The sequence below is a fragment of the Neopelma chrysocephalum genome, unplaced genomic scaffold (genome assembly GCF_003984885.1).
Source record: "Neopelma chrysocephalum unplaced genomic scaffold, ASM398488v2 Primary Assembly neopelma1_22, whole genome shotgun sequence".
NCBI classification, from domain to species: Eukaryota; Metazoa; Chordata; class Aves; order Passeriformes; family Pipridae; genus Neopelma; species Neopelma chrysocephalum.
The window spans coordinates 24024554-24043651 of NW_020897689.1; the positions used below are offsets into that span (position 1 = coordinate 24024554).

Below are 19098 nucleotides of genomic sequence, written 5' to 3' on the forward strand. Positions count from 1 at the left end.
AAGCTGAACAAAGGATACCTGAGTTACTATGAACCTGTGTCAGATGAAAGTGGCACTTATTTAAAAATTGAGGTAGACTATCATGTCCATGCCCTCTTTGCCGTGAGGATCTTCTCTCTCTGGACAGTAGTATGAGGGCTTTGTGACATGCACCATTAATGCTGGGACCTATCCTGGAAATTTCCATGTTCATTCTTTCACTCATTCGTTGCTTGGGTACTGCAGCTCTTTTGAAATGAAGATCTAGAACAGGAATCCAAATGTTTACAGCTTCCAGGCTAGACTTTGGTAACCCACTGAATTTTTAGACTGAGACTGGGTGAGAAACCAACTACTTTGTGCAGCAGTGTGCGCTTGAGCAGGAGGCATCAGTGAGATGTAGTGCATTGACAGTGCACATCTTCTATTGGCCTGCTAGTGTGGTTTTGTATCAGTCCAATTTTCTGATTCAATAATGTGGTTTTCATAGCCTGAAATTATTCCATTGTTCTGTTAACACGTGACCAAGGTAACAGGCTCCTCCATCCCTCCCAAACCCCAGAAACGATATGGAAGAAAATATGTCTTTTCAGGTTAGAAATAAGGCATTTTCTGACTAAGACAGTAAGGTGGGAGCAGCACTGGAAAAGGTATGGCTGATCCTGGCTGTTTTTAAAGGGCACTGCAAAATGGATCCATTTGCAAAGAATATATATATTTCTATTATAAATGAAGACATGGAATTAAAATAAGAAAAAAATTTGAATGTGTCTTAGAAAACAGAGATTTTAAAGCAAAGAAATGCAAAGCCCAACATCTTTTCATGGACTTACCTGTAAATTGTAATTCCTACATTTGTTACTCATATACGAGAGTGCTGGAGAACTATCTTAATATAGGCATGCAATTCTTGTTACCCCTTGTGTCATTAGAGTTGACATTTACTATGGCAGGCAGAGCAAGCATTCAACACAGTGTAATAAAATAATTAGCAATAAAAGCTGATGTTATAAAGAGAATGGATAGTACTACTGAAGGTTAATTATTATATATTATATATTTATATTAGTCAATAATATTATTCTGCATTGTCCCAGTCTGGCATCCATAAAAGTATGTAACATAGATGGAAAGTTTTTTTCTTTTATTCTGATACATGTTATAAACATGTGGGTTCTTAAAAGGGTTTGTATGGTGGCAAACCCTGTTTTCTGAGCAGTACTGCAGGTCAAGCGGTATGTTAGAGGCTATTTTTCAGCAGGTAGTGATTGCAGAAGATCAGTTCCCCTCCCCTGTAGCATATTTCAGAGATGGTAAAACAACATATAATTCTAAGCTACTTTCAGGTGACAATGACAGGCAAAGGAAAGGTAGGCAAATAGACAGAGTGGTCTTACTGGGTGCTGCTGTTTCAGTTACTTATATTGGAGATTGGCAGCTGCTGTTATGTGCTGTCAGTGGGGAGGACAGACTGGGCGTAAGAAAAATGATTTCTGGGGAAGAATTGCAGAGGTAGCTGAGAGAACTGGCTCCTATCTGAGCTGGAAGGGTTTCCCATGCAGGAGTAATAGAAGCTTCATTGTGTCAGGAAAACAGGATATGAGCATGACATGAACCCAAGGCCACGTGCTTTCTCTCAGAGGCTGCACCGACAGCCTCCTGCCCACTGCAGAAGGGCGAGTGCCCCGGGAGCGCCTCAGTGCTTGCTCACGTGTCCAGCTCCCACTTGCTACTCTGCTCAGAGTTTCCAAGAAGCTTGCCAGTACCAAAGATGCTGCTTCAGCTTTTTACTTGTCTCAGCTGAAGCCAAAAAGGAAAGAGGGAATCACGTGGCTGAAAGGGATGTTAAAACTCTGTAATTTACTTTTTTTCCCTCCATAATTTATCTGCTTTCCCATGGTCTGTAAAACATTGGGGTGTCCAGCTACAGCCTTCTGGAGTAAAGTGTAAGAGAAAGCCAGATGGAAGCTTTGAGCTCAGTTGTCCTCCTGATCAGGGACCAAATCTTTGAGCCAAGAAGTTGTTACCCAGTTCTTTCTGACACAGTAAATATTTGACTCAGAGTGGACAGATGGAAGAAAATATGCCTTTTCAGGTTAGAAATAAGGCATTTTCTGACTAAGACAGTAAGGTGGGAGCAGCACTGGAAAAGGTATGGCTGATCCTGGCCACTGGGAACCACCCAATACTTTTTTTCTGACCCCTGGACTCTGATCAGGCTGATCTAGGAAAACTTGGTCCCTCTAATCTGAAAGATCCGAATGGTATATTCTGGAATTGTGTTATTCTTTGAAAAAAAATGTCTCTGTCTAAAACCGTTCACTGGATTGAACCAAACACTTGATCAGGATCTCCATTTTGAGTCACTTAGACATCTCTTGGGAGGTAGTGTTGCCCTTAAACCCCAAGCTGTCACATCTCCCAGGGTGGGATCACACATTTGGATTCCAAGCTGGTCTTTAGCTCTGCCATGCTAACTGTGGTTAGCTTTGCAGGCCTGTCTTTTATTTGGGACCTGTCATTTGGTTCCCTACAGAAATTATGGTAATAACCAGTCAATCTTCTAGAAATAAGAAGAGTTTATTGAAAACACAAAAATTTTAGAAAACAAAAGTCAGATCATAAAATAATAAACAGATTTTTCCCATATGCAACTCACTGAGCATGCCTATTTACCCTCCATACAGGAAACCTCAACATTTTTAAGGTTCCTAAAACTCATCCTTCCCTGCCTCTCCACAGAGAACCTCCAATCTGGGTATCATAGTTTCTCTTCTTAATTCACTAACCTTTCTCCCTCAATTTCCTTCACGGGGACGAGTCTTTAAAAATGTCTGGGTTTTGTTTGTAGCCCTCTGATCTGGTAAGTCACCACTCAAGCAAACATGGCTTTTGGCTGGTTGGAGACAGGAAACAGGTTTCGCAAAGCTATTAGCTTTTCCATTGTCTTTTAAGTGTGTATAAGGTGTTTTTTAATCCAGGAACAATAGTGATTGTTTTTGTGTTTTGTTCCAGCAGTTCCTATTAAATTACAGTAGTTTAATTTGGCAGGAATGTCTAACGTCTCATTGTATCTATAGAGAAACTTAACTCCACTGACCTGATTACACACTATATTTACTCAAATAATCCAGAATTAGTACGCAATCCTTAGACTGTCACACAACAGCCTCACATCTGTGATTTCTCTGACACTCAAGCGTTCTTTGCTCTTCAATGTCATAGTGAGGAAGGGTAAATATGAGGTTTTGAGAATAGCTATAAACAATGCCCGTGGGTTATTTCAGTCATGTCAGAGCTTGAGTTTTCATGAGGCTAATATAGCCATGAAATAGAACTACCGACTAATAAATTTGATTGGCACTTCCCATTATAAAAGATCCATTTAGGCCATTCAAGCTGTAACTGCTTTTGTGGATATCTGTCTATGTGGAAAATTTCAGACAAAACTTTAGAGCTATTTCAGAGAACAAGTCTGAGAGAAAACACACTCTTGTGGCCACATTAATAACAGCTCTAGAAACCATTTATCTGAACTTTAGATAGCTTATCTTGTGGAGGAGAGGCTGGAGACTGGGCGAATGCAGGGGAGGAGAGAGAAGACCTGTGGTGTGGATGTTTTGGGCTGTGCATCATCTTTGCACGATGGCATGGTTCTATCCCAAGCAGAAGAACTTTCTCTCCATATCAGTGTCAGAAATACTGGTAATTTTTGAGTGGGTCACAGCTCACTTAAGATGGCAAGACCTATGTTTGCTATCTCATTTGTTTCAGTTGGTTCAGAGTCAATTGCCAGCAACCCTGAGGTGCTTCCCTTCTCAGATGACTCCCAAGGGAGTGTCTCTACAAGCAGGATTTGATGCATGTGCCTAGGTCTCCCTTCAGTGGTGATGTGCGGCAACTATAGCTGCCTGGGATTGATCCTACCTGCAGGGATTGTTTCTTAAGCAGAGGTAACAGGGTCATGGGTTTGGTCCAATTCACACTTCTGCAATTAGCTAGCATACTTTAAAATTCTTCCCCCTTGCCCTCTACTTGTCTTCAGTCCAAAAATCCAAAATGAGAGGCAGGACACAACAGGGCACAAGGTTCTGGCCAAAGAAGAGCAGATGATCCATAGGCTTTGGAGCAGGGGAAAGGTGTGCTGTTCTTCCATCAGTGGAAGAGCTTGGCAGGCTTGAGGGATTTGGCTGTAAAAGCAAGAGACATGGAGGTGCTTGGAGTTGTGAAGGGAACAAAACTTCTAGTGGCAAGGCAGAAGATGAAGAAAAGACCTAGAATTTTCTTAGTTCCTATCCCTCCTAAAAAACTCAGGAAAAATAATGACAGAGCCAAGTTTAAAGATTTATGTGGCAAGACTTGGTATTAAAATTATGAAAGATTCAGTAGCTAGTCACTATAAAACTGCCGTGAGCCAAATTCTGAAAAGCCTTAAAGCCTTTGGCACGTGCCCTCTCACCTGGCTGTACCCATTCTTTGCTTTTTCACAGGATGGAGGTACGGCTCTTCTGGCTGCCTGTCAGTATGGTCACGCAAAAGTAGTGGAAACTCTGTTGAAGCACGGCGCCAACATTCACGATCAGCTCTACGTGAGTTATTCAACACACATAATATTGACAGTGATGGTGGTGGAACAAATGTGCTGTTGGTTGGACAACAGCAGACACTCTGGCTCCAGCACAGAGAGGCATTTGCCAAATGTTGTGGTTTTATAGTACTCTGCTCTTCTAAGATGTGAATTTTGTTAACTGTCTGCTTTTCATGATGCTGAGCAAGTAGCACAAAATCACAAAAGGTGCTTTGGCTGCCTTTTGGTTTGGTGTCTGTATGTACTAAATCTGGGTCTGAACTATGTTATTTGGTATTTGTGAATCTCCAGTTTGCCAGTGTTTTGGGCAAAGAATGGTTAAAGTGGCTGAACTGATGTTATTTAGTTGACTTTTCAGAAAGTTGGATTGAGCCAATGAAGCTCTGGATTTAATTTACTCCAACAGAGACACAGATAAGTCGAACTTTTCAGCATTCAACAGAAACAAGTGGCAGATTTTCCCTCTGCTTCCCACCACTCTTTCCTACCCCAGGGCACTCAAGACTGACAAAGAGGAAGTTTTTCCCCCAGGATATACAATTTTTTTTAGCTGTTTCCACTGGCTTTGGATCTGCAGGATGCTGTTGCACTCTCAGTTCCCAGCTGAGGGGCTGCTGACTGCAGAAGTCACCAGCGCACTGGGGGCTGTGCACTGGGGGCTGGAGGCTGTGCATGGTCATATGGGGGGTCCCCATCTTGGTGCTGCTCTCACCCTTTATTTATAAAGAAGGCTGTTCCTCCCTTTCTGCTGTGCAAATAGCAATTGTCTTTCTAATCTGAGAGCAGTGATTCATACCTCTGTACGGTAATCCCAGGGGTTGCCACTCAGTTTAAAAATAGCCATGCTGCCACACCTGCAGACACTTACCCAGGGGTGAAGGCAGTAAAATAACTTCCTTGTTGTCTCTCCTGGAAATGAGCTATATTTGCAATTGGATTTAGAAATGTATTTTTATTGCTCACAGATATTGGGCAAAGCCAGTCAGAAACAGCTGCTTAAGAAAATAAGAACACAATCTCTTGAAAATAAGTGTTTTGTGGGACATGGCCAAGCTGCATTTGCAAAGTGGTATCTGGATGGCAGTCTCACTGGCAGGCAACCAAATGAGAGGGATTTCCAGCATACCTTTGGATACTCCTTCCAAAACCATTGAGATCTATGTTTTAGTCTTAAATAGACTCAGGTGAGGGTTCAAGAGGGCAGAAGACAAGAGAATAACTTAATTAAGAAGTATTTCTTGCAGAAATATGTTATAGCCTCAAGACAGCTTTCTCATTGCAGTATCAATTCAAACCAAATAGGTGTCAGGGAATGCAGGATTCTCCATCTTGATTGATGCTACAATAAAGAGCTTTTTTAATATTACAGAACCTTGTTTACTTTTTAAATTGAAATGTTCTCACTATATCTGTCTCTGGGGGAAGCCTGCAAAGCCATCACACTTTTTCTCACATAGCAACCAGAGAAAACAGCCCCTCAGAGAGCACAGGAGTGTGCATTTATAGTGCCAGCAGACACCTCTTTTGTTTACCAGGACATTTGTCTTGCAATCAATGTCAGACACTCTAAATTCAGTCCCTGGGGCGTTATATTCAGCTCATGCTTCACCAAGTCTGTGCTGAGTTTTGCAGGAAGAGGAGTAGCTAAGCACTCTTTCTGCAGACAACAGCATTCAGTCCCAACTTGGTGATATGCCAGTGAGGTCAACAACAGGCTTTCATTAAAATGCCCTATCTTTTGTGATAAGCATCTGCCTGAGTTGGCATGAGATGTGTACTTGCACATCTGAGATGCAGTGAGGGGGTTCATTCATGTCTCTATTTAAACTGAGTCTCAGCTTCTGGAAAAACTTGCCCGAGCACGTTCTGTGCTGAGTACTGTGGATATATGATGGGTAAACACCTGTTCCACCCTCAATACAGATTTCTATTTCTAGTTGGTTGAATGGATTATAACGCTGTTTGAATATGTTTCATCAAAAAAACTTAATGATATACGACGTTTAATTTTCTTCCCAAGGGAGAAGTTTCTGTGAAGTCAAATTCTGAGAACATCTGCACATGAAAGACATATAGAAGAAAAATAAAATCCTGTATTTGTTCAAAATTTGTTCTTTCACGAGCTTTTTGTAGGAAAATTCTGGTTTCTGATAGGGCTATGAAATACTTTTAGATTGCTATATTACAGGTGAAGTCTCTTCTACAAGATGTGCCAGAGCAGTGACATGGTAGTTGCTGGGGAAGCACAGGAGTATGGCATACTCCTTCAGCCTCAAGAGCAGACTTCAGTGTTGAGGTCTCCAGTTTTGCGAAGTACTTGAACATATTTTCACCATGTGTCTATGTAGCAGAACACTTTGCATGAGCGTATAAAAGTTAAATGAACCTATATTGCTATACAGGAATTAATTTCTAGTTATGTTGATCAGTGCTTCAATGAACTAGACTCTTGGTATTCCAGACCCAGAATTTAAAGCTCAGTTTGATATACTTGTGTATACTGAATGAAAATGTTACTATAGTTTATTATGAACTAGACTTTGGATTTTGGTAATTATTTCTTGAGCATGGCTTTTTATCTTCTGTTACACAGCATACTGACTTAAGAATGAGAACTTGATTCAGTTTGATTTGGTTTTGTGTAGAAAAATGGCATCATTTCAACACAATATAAGGTGGATGTGTTTGTTCTTAGGATGGCGCTTCTGCAATTTTCCTGGCGGCACAAGGAGGCTATCTGGATGTCATCCGACTGCTGCTTTCTTCAGGAGCAAAGGTTAACCAGCCACGGCAGGTATGCTCAACACCTCAGGGCAGAGCTGGGTTCTAATTTTTTACAGTTATGAAAAATTAACACTGGAATTTTGTCCAGGCATTAGGTTACCATGGAGGTGTTTCACAAGAAGGGAGTTCATGGCTGTGCCCACATTCTGTGTTTTAGTTCAGATTGATAATGTGATTTTGAAGTGAGTATCTCAGTCATTTCTGCTCGCACGCAAACTAGACCATTTTTGGAAGAAGTGAAACTGAAAGCTCTGTTCCAGGTCGGCACCCATTGTGCTTACACCCCATGAGTCACCACCCCTAGAGGTATTTAAAAGATGTGTAGATGTGGCACTTCGGGACATGGTTTAGTGGTGGACTTGGCACTGCTGGGTTAATGATTGGACTCTATCCTAGAGGTCTTTTCCAACTTAAATGATTCTATGATTCTAAAACAGATCAAACCACTGACTGCTCATTTGAACAGGTTTGAACTATGTGCACGTTTGGGCCAGGGACTAAACTAAGTCAAAATAAAGCTGTATATAATAATATAAGGGCCTTGCACTACCTTTTGCAACTACTGATCCCTTTGTGTGGTACCATGTTACTTGTGAAGGTCTACACAGCCTACCACATCAGTGATTTCTTTTGGAAATTCTTGGAAAAGCTTTTGAAAATCATGAATTCTAGGGGGAGTATATTATCTATATATTGAAATCTCCAGGGCTTCAGTACTGTGGCTTTGATGTCAAAGTTGATCTTTGACAAAAGCTTTTATTTTTAGTTTTACTTTTTTGTTTGTTTGTTTTACTTTGTCATCCCTGTGCACTCTGAAACTTGAGCATGAATGTTACCTTCATCTCTGGAAGTTCTTGATACATGTGGAAAGCCTTTCTCCCCATTTCCAGCTAGTTACTCTAGTGGGCTTGATCCTGCAAACACATATGACCAGTGGCAGCCATAAGCATGAAATTAGCTCCTCTGCAAGCAATGGGGCTGTTGTTTGATCATTAAATGATATATCTGAGCTAGATTTGTGGCTGGTTCAGAGGTCCCTGCTAGGGGTTTAAGGGCTGGATCCACCGTGAATCGCTGGATGCTGGTGTTAAGAGTGCAAGAGGCTTTCTAGGTGTTAAACTAACCATGGGATAGGTTATAAAAGTTCTCTTGATTTCCAAAAAAAGGGTTTTGTAATTGTTTAGCTGTTTCTTGACTCTAAAATCAGTGCCAAAACAGCCAGATGTGGCAGTTGCACAGCTAGCTTTACAACCCAGCATGTAGAAATGTTTGGTTAGAGACAGGGCTTCTCAGGAATCTCTACCTGCTTTGAGAGAGCCTCCACTGTGGTCTGCTGAAACCCTCAGGCAAAGTAGCTGTCCTGGGTCTTCACTGCACATTTGAAATTGATGGGATAAGGTCTTGTCCTCGCAGTCGGTCATGTATGTCTGCCAGGTGGCTGTGATCACTGACTGCAGCAAGTGAAAAATCAGCAGGCAAGAGCAAATGAACGTGAAAACTCTAATAACAGTGGACAACATAGCATGCAACAGGCTTTGCCAGGTATTTTCAGTATTTCCTTTCATCTACCCTGAAAGCCTGACAAATCATAGCTTGGCAACAGAGACTGATCTATATATGACTTTTGCTGCATCTGTAGGTGTCTGTGTACAGTCCTGGCTGTGGTGTAAGGAAACAAAATTAGTATTTTAAGTGCCCAAACTAAAGTAGTTTTCTTTCTGTCCCTACCCCCACCTCCCAGCACCAGAGCTGTGCTGGCAGCTACTCCCTGGATCAATGCATTAGCTGCTCCTAGGTTGCCTTCACGTTGTCTCCCAAGAAAAGATTAAGAAATGTTAAGGCCTGCTAATTAACACAGTCTAAAAGATCAGTGTAGAAGGAGAGACCAAGGTATGCATTAATGCCTTTTGAGTCATTCAAAATAGTTGTTGAGCGTCAGATTTAGCTGAACTGTGTTGCCATAAAAACTGCATTCTGCTAACTGTAATTGTAGTGCACCAGCTAATTCTTTCTGACACTATTTTTTTAGCTCTCTAATCCAATTTCTACAACATAATGTTTCACGAGGCATTTTTGAATCTTAGTTGAGGCAAAGACTTGTCTCTGTGTGACTGTTCCTCCTGGCTCCTCTGTTTCATCTCCAGCAGGACAGGCTTACTTTGCTTCAGGGTACCTCCGATCCCTGCTAAGACTATGCCTGGATAAGTGCGTGGCATTTGTATTTGGGCCCACTGTAATCTGAAACATTTCCTTAACAAATGGAACTTTTCTACTGTTTAATTAGTCAAGTAATGGTTGGATGGATTTAAGTCTCTTTCTTACTAACAAACCAATTTATACTTTGTTCAAAGGTGGTGTGTTGGTCATGAGGAATGTAGCTCTAGATGGGGCAGTTTTGATGCCAGATGCCTCTCACTGTCAGTTACAAGTTACATTGGTCTCACTGTGGTAGGAAACTTCCAGGCAACATTACCTCAAATACAGGACTGCAGAGTGCCAGGTGTGAGTTTATGCTTCTCTTTCCTCATGGTATTGAGCTTTTTCTCTCTACCTTGTGAATTTGGAAGCCTAATTCATGTACCTGAGCACATGCATCTGCCTTGTATGTCTCCTGCTGCTGCAGTGGTACCAGTTCCCCTTCAGTTTGGTGTCCCACCTCCTGCATCCTACAGCGTTGTTCATGACACCAGAGAGCATTTCAGATGGTGCTGGCTGTCTGTGTGCAGGCTCTTTAGCTCAGCTCTCAGAAGACCAAATAGTGAATCTTTCCTGGCAATGTGAATTCTCTTGGGTTTTGTTTGCCTTCTGTTCTTTCCAATATTGAGAAGCAGGGCAGAAATTCTATTGTCATCTTTTTGTCTAGACAGAGCTGGGCGCAGTGTCTGAAGCCTGGTGCAGGAGTGGTTTCTATGCTTCTCCAACTCAAAAACAAAGTTATAAGATTCTTTGCCAATGAATTTCATGCTGTTTTGGCAGCCTGTGTCCCAGCAGGCTTTAGTCTGTTTGGCTAAGCAGATTCAAAATAATTTGAAAAATAATATTTTTTTTCTTACCACTGATATGCAATTACACTTACATGTAAGCCAGTAAACCTATATAGAGTGGACTTCAGGCAAAAAAGCAATTTGCTATTAGCAAATTAGGTGTAGTGGTGCAAGTGGACTAATGGGCGCAGCAGTGGAGAAGATAACACTGAGTAGCCTGAGAGTAGGGGGTCTGTGCCTCTGGAATCCCCTACTGGTAGTTCAAGGGGTCTTTCACCTCCCACCCTACTCCGGCCTTTTCTAAAACTTCAAGCCATAAGCAAAAGTTGACATTTAAAGCTTCAAAGCAAAGTCATTAGTTAATGGGTAAGAGAAAGAGGATCAGAAATTTCAGTCAGAGTATCTTTGGAACTGCTGGCTGCTGGATGTAATAAGGTGTAGTCCATATATACTAGCTTGTAATCAAATGTGGGAAAAAAGAACAATTTACAAACATATTGGGTGTTTAACATTGTTCTTGGAATGTAATAGTCTGGAGTCTGCCGAGTGGGCAGAGGGACAAGGAAAGGAAAGTAGTTTTTGGACTTTCGTCCTGACTCATCTCCAATCTTTATTATCTGTTTACACATGAATTCTCATGTGATCTCTTAGTAAAATTTAATATCTCTTTTGTGCCATTCACCAACATGAAAATGGACAGAAGCTCATCTACTCTGTATAAATATTTTACATATTTGCATAAACCTGCCTGTTAGATGCTGTTTGCTCAAGAGAAAGAAGATGACCACAATCAATGTGAGCTCACCATCAATTTTAGCATCTTTCTTCTCTTCAGGCTAAGTCCTTCAAGACAGCCAGTCTTTCTCATTATGTATTTTTGCCTCTAGCCTATAACTGAGACACCAAGGATGATGTCTAACAGCAATATTATTTAAGGAAAGTTAATGGTAGCAGTGATGTTACACAACACTTGTATTTCCTTCTGCTCCTTTTCATTTATACCTGAAAATAAGAGTTGTTCTCACAGACTTCACTGTGAGTGAAAAAAAGCTACTATGTTCCCCAAGCTTCTGTTTGTATTTCTTGTGTAAATACACGTGTGGATTTACACAACACTGGTTCTTCACATAGATTAAATTGTAGGCGGCTCTCAGATATTTTACAAATTTTGAAGGCTTTTCCAGTGTCCTTATTGCTATTTTCTAGAGCCCTCTGGTGGGGGGAAATTAGAAAAATATGAAGCGTCAGCTTACTGGTAGGGAAAACACTATAAATTGAAGAGGGACAGTTTTTGCCATCACAATAACATCACAAGACAGCCTTGTTATTTTTGAATCACAAAGAACACTCATAGCAATAACAGGATATATATTAGAATGAGATCAGTCACTAATTTCAAAGAGTTAATTTATAGAGAAATTTGGGCAAAGATCCTGTTCCTTGCTATTTCTGAATACTAAAGATCTCAGGATGTGCATTTGCTCTTTCTCGGAATCAGAAAAAGAAAAGCCCAGAACATTATATCAAAGGAAGAAATAACTTTTCTGTTTCCTCGAAAGGATTAAGTCTAGCCCATAAAAAGCAGAAAACTGGTACAACAATGGCTTTTTGGATTGCATGAGCCAAGTCAATTGGCACTGAGAAGAGAGATTACTTCTTTGATCAAGGTGGAAATATTTTATTTAAAGTAAAAAGTCGATTTCTTCTGAAGCTTCTCATTAAAACTCTTTTGGAAGCCTCAGTATATTTTGTCTTCCACTTTTGGGCCAAGTCTTCAGGCTGCTAAGGGTGGTGAGGGGAACTGGCAAGTGCTGAAGGCAGAAGCAGACACCCTGCAATGTGAGGCCTCACTTTTTTGTTGAAGTCCAAACAGCCAAAGCCTTTTGTTAAAGGCCCACAAGAATCAGTTTGGCACATAACTGTTGGAGTCCTCCTGCAATCTCGAGAATCAGGCCATTTAGAAGCAAAAGGAGAAGAAGACACAAAACTGAATTCTGATTACAGTGAAAAATACTTGTAGTGCTTCAATTCACTTTTGCCTTTGAGATGGAAATCCATCACAAAGTTTAGCTTATTCTGAAAGTGCATTTCATTTTCTAGGGGTTTATGCCCAAATAATGCCTGCATAGGACAATTTTTCCAAACCAGATTGCTTCATGCTGGATTCCTTGGTAATTGCTTTGTTTGCTAGTGGAGTTCTTGAAGATAAAATTTGTAAAATACTCACCATCACTGTAAGGCAGGACATTTTTACCAGATTCCCTGAGGGTGTATAATGTAACCTTATATTGAAAGTTGATGATCATCTTGCTCCCTAGCTTCTTTAAACAACTTTCACTCCCTATTTACAGACACCCAGCTGCAGAATCTGCCTGTGCATGCTGAGGTTTGTCTGTATCTTCTGTCACATTTAACCACCTAGAGTTCAAAGTACACAGGATACCCTTAGTCTTTGTGTTTCAAACTTACCCATGTATTTTAAGCACAACTGGTACCTGACTGGGCTTTAACTGTTTGCACAACAATGCGCATTTCTGTCCAACTATGCAAAAGAAAGCAGGTAAGGATGGCTCTACTCCACAAACTGAAGCAGTTCTAACTTGACACACCAACTTCCCAAGTGTTTTTGGACACAGCTCTGCATATGTCTCCCTGCGATGCAGGATTTCATTGAGTAATTGAAGTACATCCATTCCAGTAGGCTTGGGCAGTAAAATATCAGAGAGCCCAGGACATCGAGGTGAAACCATTAGCAGTCTTATTTTGCTTGCAGGATGGGACAGCTCCCTTGTGGATCGCCTCACAGATGGGTCACAGTGAAGTGGTGCGAGTCATGCTGCTCCGTGGTGCTGAGCGAGATGCTGCGAGGGATGTGAGTAGCACTTCTTCCTGCACTCTGTCTGCAGCTTAATGCCTCCTAGCTTTTTCAGGGACTATAAGTCGGACTGTCTGAAGGCCTGGTGTCCCCAGAGTCCTCCCTGTTTGCCAGGTTGAAAAGTCCCACCTTGGGTTTCGTTTTTCCTGCTGTGTCTGGGACAGCTTCCTGGAGGTACCTTCTGGAATAGGGGAATGGAAATGTCCACATAGATGAGAGACAAAGGCGATGGGTATATGGTGCCACTGGTTCATTTTTCCCTGAAGTTTTCACATGCCAGAGGAACAATCCTCCAGGTGCCCTAAAACCAGCAGCACATGCTGTGGGAGGTGCCTCCTCAAAGACGATGAGCAGAGGAGATCCTCCTCTCAGAGGCATGGGCGAGAGCTGGTGTTTCTCTCCAGCCAAGGGGAATACAGGTAAAGCATCTGTAACAGCAGAACTGACCTCCTCTCTCTTTTAAAGGATGGTACAACTGCTTTACTGAAGGCTGCCATTAAAGGATACAACAATGTAATAGAAGAGTTGCTGAAATTCTCTCCCACGCTTGGCCTGCTTAAGGTTAGTAGTTAAACACACAGATTTTTAGACAAAATCTCAAAAAGGCAAAGGGTCTGGTGAAAGACCTGGAATTTATGATTGTGCTAGTGGAATACTATAGGAGCTTGAGCCCAAAAAAAGTCAAGAGAAAAATGAAATTATCTTATTTAACTTTTAATGCCACACATAAAAGAATCTTTTCAAACAAATGTGGGAATTTAATTTCTGGAATGAGGAAGCACATCATGTCATAGAAGGAATTCTCCTGCTTTTTGTCACCTGATTTTATTTCTACTCTAAATTAATTGCTCTTGACAGTGCAATTTTTAGCATTATACTCAGCCCTCTTTTGCATTTAGTCAGCAAAATAGTGTCCTAAGAAATACGTTGCAAGCAGATTCTCTACTTGATTTTGTTTTTCTCTGAATTTTTAAAGTCGCTTGAAAAATAACAGATATTTGGAAGCTACTTTTTAATGGCTGACCTAATTTTATATGTCTATAAGTCACATACTTTGATAGCCTCTGTGCATTCAACAGATTGGCAATTTTGATGTACTTGATAATGTAGATGTTAATTACAAGTATGAAATAGCTTCCACACTTTTTTGAACTGTCAGTTTGCAACCACAAAGAAAAGGCCAGCCATAAAAAACCCCACCATTCAGCTGTCTGACAGTGAGGCCATTAATCATCAGAAAAAGAAGATAAAATGCACAGATGGTTTCCATTACTGCTTGCGCTTCTGTTTCACTTGCTAATGACTGATTTTGCCAGGTAGAAGCAAGTGCTATGTTCATTTCACCTCTAATCTATTGACAAGGGTAATTTTTAAAAGGAATTATTGCTGTGGTAAAGTGAACTTGACTCTCGTTTTTATTGTCATGTCATGTCATGGCTAGGCTTCACGAACGAAGATTTGGGAAGGGCTCTACCCACGTTTGTTGCAAGTGCGTTGGTGGCTAAAAAGGCCAATACGAGAGAGGCATGTCCGATTGCAAAAGGCACAGCAGAAAGACTCCTTAGATGGTATATTCTGCAAGGCTCGATTCTTTCTGCGTTGTCTTTTCTCCTCAAGGGTGATCCTGCATGCTTTCTCAAAGGCATCAGCAGCGTTATAGATGGTGTGTCTCCAGGCCTCCCGATTGGAGGCCAGAGTAGACCAGTTATGATGTTCAATATGGCCAAGGCTGAGATGTTGTTTCAGGGACTCCTTGTATCTTTTCTTCAGGGCTCCTCTCTTGCGGCAGCCAGTGGCAAGTTCACCATAAAGCAGGATCTTAGGGAGGCGGTGGTCCTTCATCCTGGAGATGTGCCCTGCCCAGCGCAGCTGTGTTCTCGTTTTTATTAAAGCATGTAAAATCACCTCCTTCATAGCCCCCTTAGCTGCCAGCACCCTGTCTAAACCAGACACTAGGCCTTTGATGGCCCAATCTCTTCTATGTTACTGCTCTCTCATTCATAGGTTTGTTCTTTACAAACATTTGTGTTTTAATGCCTTTTACTTTCTTCCCATGTCTGGTACAAACACCTCCATTGGTATTTCTAGAATGGGACCTCTGCTCTCCACGCAGCTGTCCTGAGCGGCAACGTGAGGACAGTGGCACTGCTCCTTGAGGCAGGAGCGGACCCATGCCTGAGGAACAAGGTATGTCCTGGCACACCATCCTAGGTGAGGAGCAAGTGGGGATCACTGAACAGTGGAGCCGTGTGTGCCTTGGAGGTGTGGGCAGCCCATGTTTCCGTGTTGCTCTGTGGTTGCCTCTTGACCCTGTCCTGAAGCACCACCATTTAGTCCATTCATTTCTGTATATGAGTATAAGGGTGATAGGCAGTGCCACTAGTGATGCTGGTTCTTGAAAATTTACATCAATCTGAGAATAAACCAAAGCACTCACTAGAGCACCACAGATTAAATTGTTAACTATAACTAGTCATGCGCTAGCTAGGTTGCATTTTAGGGAAACAGTAATCTGTTACTGTTTTGATAAATTGTAAGTTATATTCGTATCTCCATAATGATGTATAAGGAGGATATTTCTGCAGAAAGAAAAATGTGTATCTAGGTACCTTTGATGAGAAAACTTGGTTAGAATTCAGGGCATTGCTAATACAAAAAAAACCCCTCCAAAATTACATGCATCTTTCCCATATCTTACTGTAAAGCTGTTAGTTTATTTAATTAGTTTTGCATTCTTTTTATAATGGCAACGTATCTGTACAATACTTGTCTTGATTTTATTCTGTAAAGTGTTTTAACTTTAACTTTACATCTTTGATAATTTCAATGAAAATGTTTTCTTTCCTCTGACGTGTGTTTCTGAACTGTTTGCTGAGAGTGTTTGATATATAGCTGGGTTTGTTAAGCTGTGAATGGATGGTCTAGTGTTAACTTCTGGTTTATGACTGAGTGAATGAAAGCTTATAATACAAGTAATCAGGCACATACCTTCTAAATATTTTGCGCTTTTAATATATCTGTGGCTGTTAATTTCTGTATTATTCCACTTGATGGCAGCAGAGTTAACAGCATTCACACAGTAGTCTTCATTAGTATGCACTTTGGTTTGATACTGTAATCCAAACGATGTATGACATTTTTCTGTTACTGATAGTGATTTGCAGCAGCAGGGTTTTTAGTATGAAAAAGTCCGTGGCTGTAACCTCTCCTACTGACTTTTTAATTTTTTTTTTAAATAACATTCAATTTGGCACGACAGAGTATATCTGCAGGACATAATTACTGATTTTCAGAAGTAGCTTCATTATAAATGCTTTATCTTACCAAAATTATATTCAATTAATTAAGAAGAAAACCCACCCAAACTCATATTCTATTACCAATCTTACAGCATAGCACCACTATTTCATAGCCATTAAAGTCTTCCCTTGGATTTTTATGGACTTTAGTACATAAAGACCTGCCTCATCTCCCCCAAAAAATCAGCAGCTATGCTCTCTGTTATTTCTGTGGCAGAAGCATAGGGAGGCCAAGGGATACCATTTAGCCTGGATAGTCAGCACAAAATAAGCTGATCACTCAAATTCCATGCTGGGATTATTTTGAAGACTTAAGTGAGACTTGCACATGAAAGACAATTTCTTAAGGTACCTTCAACAGTGGTGGAGACAACACTGGAAAGCATCACATCATTATAATACCCAGTTCCATCTTCTTTAGAGTTTAATGCTTTTAAACCACATTTGGGAAATATTCCTTCTTTTCTGCTAACCTCAAAGTATTTTTTGTTCCAGGCAAATGAACTGCCAGCAGAACTAACAAAAAATGAACGCATCCTCCGACTCCTCCGTGCAAAGGAAAAGCAAAGGAAAAGCTAATGCAGCCCTGTAGCAAATGCAATTTGACAGAGATGTGCCCTGACCACAGCAGCATGACAGTAAACCTAGGCTACCTGAGAAGGGCTTGTTGGAACAGTTTCAGAACTGATTAGCCTCTCCGGTACATGCTCCCTGAATGCACGATGCCCTTGCCATAGGGTCACCACAGGCTAAGGCCTCCGCCTGGCATCACTAGACGCAGGACTATGACAAGAGCAGGGTCAGTCCAGGAGCTGCATTTGCACTGCAGCCCTGCCCGTAGTCCAGGATCCCACCACTCCCAGCACCAATGTTTGCTCCTCCACGCCTCCAGCATACACATCCCCACACAGGCGAGCATTCCTGCTGTTTCAGACACGCATCCCCATGGCCACATACCTGTAACAGGTGCCTGGGGGTGCATGTGTGGGTTGGGAGCACTCGGCCCTTGTGCCAGAAGGATGCCCAGACCTTGCAGCTCTTTGGATTCAGATGGTCCTGGCACGGCCCCACGGTGCTGCTGCCCTCCCTTTGCTAACAGTGCTAGCTCAGATCATTCCTCTCTACCTCCAAGTGCCACGTGAGGCTAGAGGTGAGATCCTGCCTGCAATATCAAAACAGGAAAAGTCCTCCTGCCAGCCCAGGGTTTTGGTAACATTTTTGCTACTACATGAAACTCCATAAAAATGATCAAGAGCATTACGAATGATGCCGAAAGCTATCAACCAAACAAAAAGCAAGGAAATGTCCTCTCAGCCGTAGCATCTTGATCTGTCAGTCTGTCCAGCAACAGAAACACGGTGGAGCAGTTGATTTTGCAATGCCTATGCAGTGCTGTGGGGATCCATCCCCAACCTTACAGTCTGCATATGTGCATTTTTCTGGGTAGGGGAGGACCAGTTATTGAGCAAACCAACAAGGACATAAATCCACTGGCACAAGTACATCAGAAATTTAGCTGTTGGGCACAACAAACAGTACAGACACTATACAGGTGGTATACATATGTTCTGCACCCACAGATATGTGACACTATGGTTTAGTACCCACAGCTACTATGCAACACACTTGTTCCACAGGTCTGTGACAGGTATTTCAACAGCTGGTTAGGGTAACACGTAGTCATACTGAACAGGCCCACTAATTAATGCAGGCATGGAAAATGAACTCTCAACAGCAGTTTTGGCCTTTGTTGTGGTTAAGACACTTAGACATGCTACTAGTGCCTGTGTGGGGAAGGCAGTGCAAATTGCAGGTGGTTTGTAAAGAGCTATGTTTTAACCATGTTACTGTAAGACACCCCATTAAAATCCAGTCATTTTTGCCACATAAACAGTATATACCACGTCCTGTTGGCCACAAAAACATTAGAGATTAATTTACAATGAGTTGAGGTAAAAAGTTAATTCAGTACATAAACACAGGCACTTCACCTGCCTTCAAAGACTGTAAGGAAATGATATGTTACTTGCTTAAAAAATGTCTGCCTAGGATTCAGCTGAACTGTTGCACTTTTGCTTTAGTGAGTTAAAAGGAAATCTTTTAGTGAGCTAGCACAAATGAATGTAATTTGTGTAGTGAAAATTAGCCATATATATTACCAAATCATAAAGTTATTCTATCTGTAAGTTAGGTAAGAAGTCAATGCTCTGATGAAGAGAACAGAAGTGGTTGTACCTTTGCTTGCATGCTGGAATTGCTATTCAATTTCTATTCAGCATTAAAGAGGAAAGCTCTTAAGTTTTCCAACAATGTAATAGGATACCAGAAAAGTCTATTTGTTTAGGTAATTTATGCTGCTTTTAAATTAAAATAATGTTGTGCCTAAGAGAAACTTGCATATGAACTGGTACAGAATCAAAGAATTATGCAAGATGCTTAGAGGATGGCTGTATCCAGGGTTAAGTTCTGCAAAGACTAAAAAATACTGAGCATGCAGAAATCTCAAGAGCTTTATTGGGAACTTAAGTTGCACAGCATTAGATGGGACTGCACTCTGACTTCTTTAACAAGCAGCACTGGAGAGGACAG

At 41.4% G+C, this 19098-nt stretch overlaps 1 protein-coding gene across 1 annotated transcript in view; it reads left to right on the plus strand.

The window, feature by feature from the left end:
• ANKRD29 (ankyrin repeat domain 29) overlaps positions 1-18152 on the plus strand; it is a 29469-nt gene extending 11317 nt beyond the window's left edge. The window contains exons 5-10 of the mRNA XM_027675177.1: positions 4470-4568; positions 7263-7361; positions 13109-13207; positions 13676-13771; positions 15299-15397; positions 17005-18152. Of these exons, the coding sequence (XP_027530978.1) occupies positions 4470-4568; positions 7263-7361; positions 13109-13207; positions 13676-13771; positions 15299-15397; positions 17005-17088 (576 nt within the window). The 3' untranslated portion in view covers positions 17089-18152. The remainder of the gene's footprint in view (positions 1-4469; positions 4569-7262; positions 7362-13108; positions 13208-13675; positions 13772-15298; positions 15398-17004) is intronic.
• Positions 18153-19098: the final 946 nt, after the last annotated feature.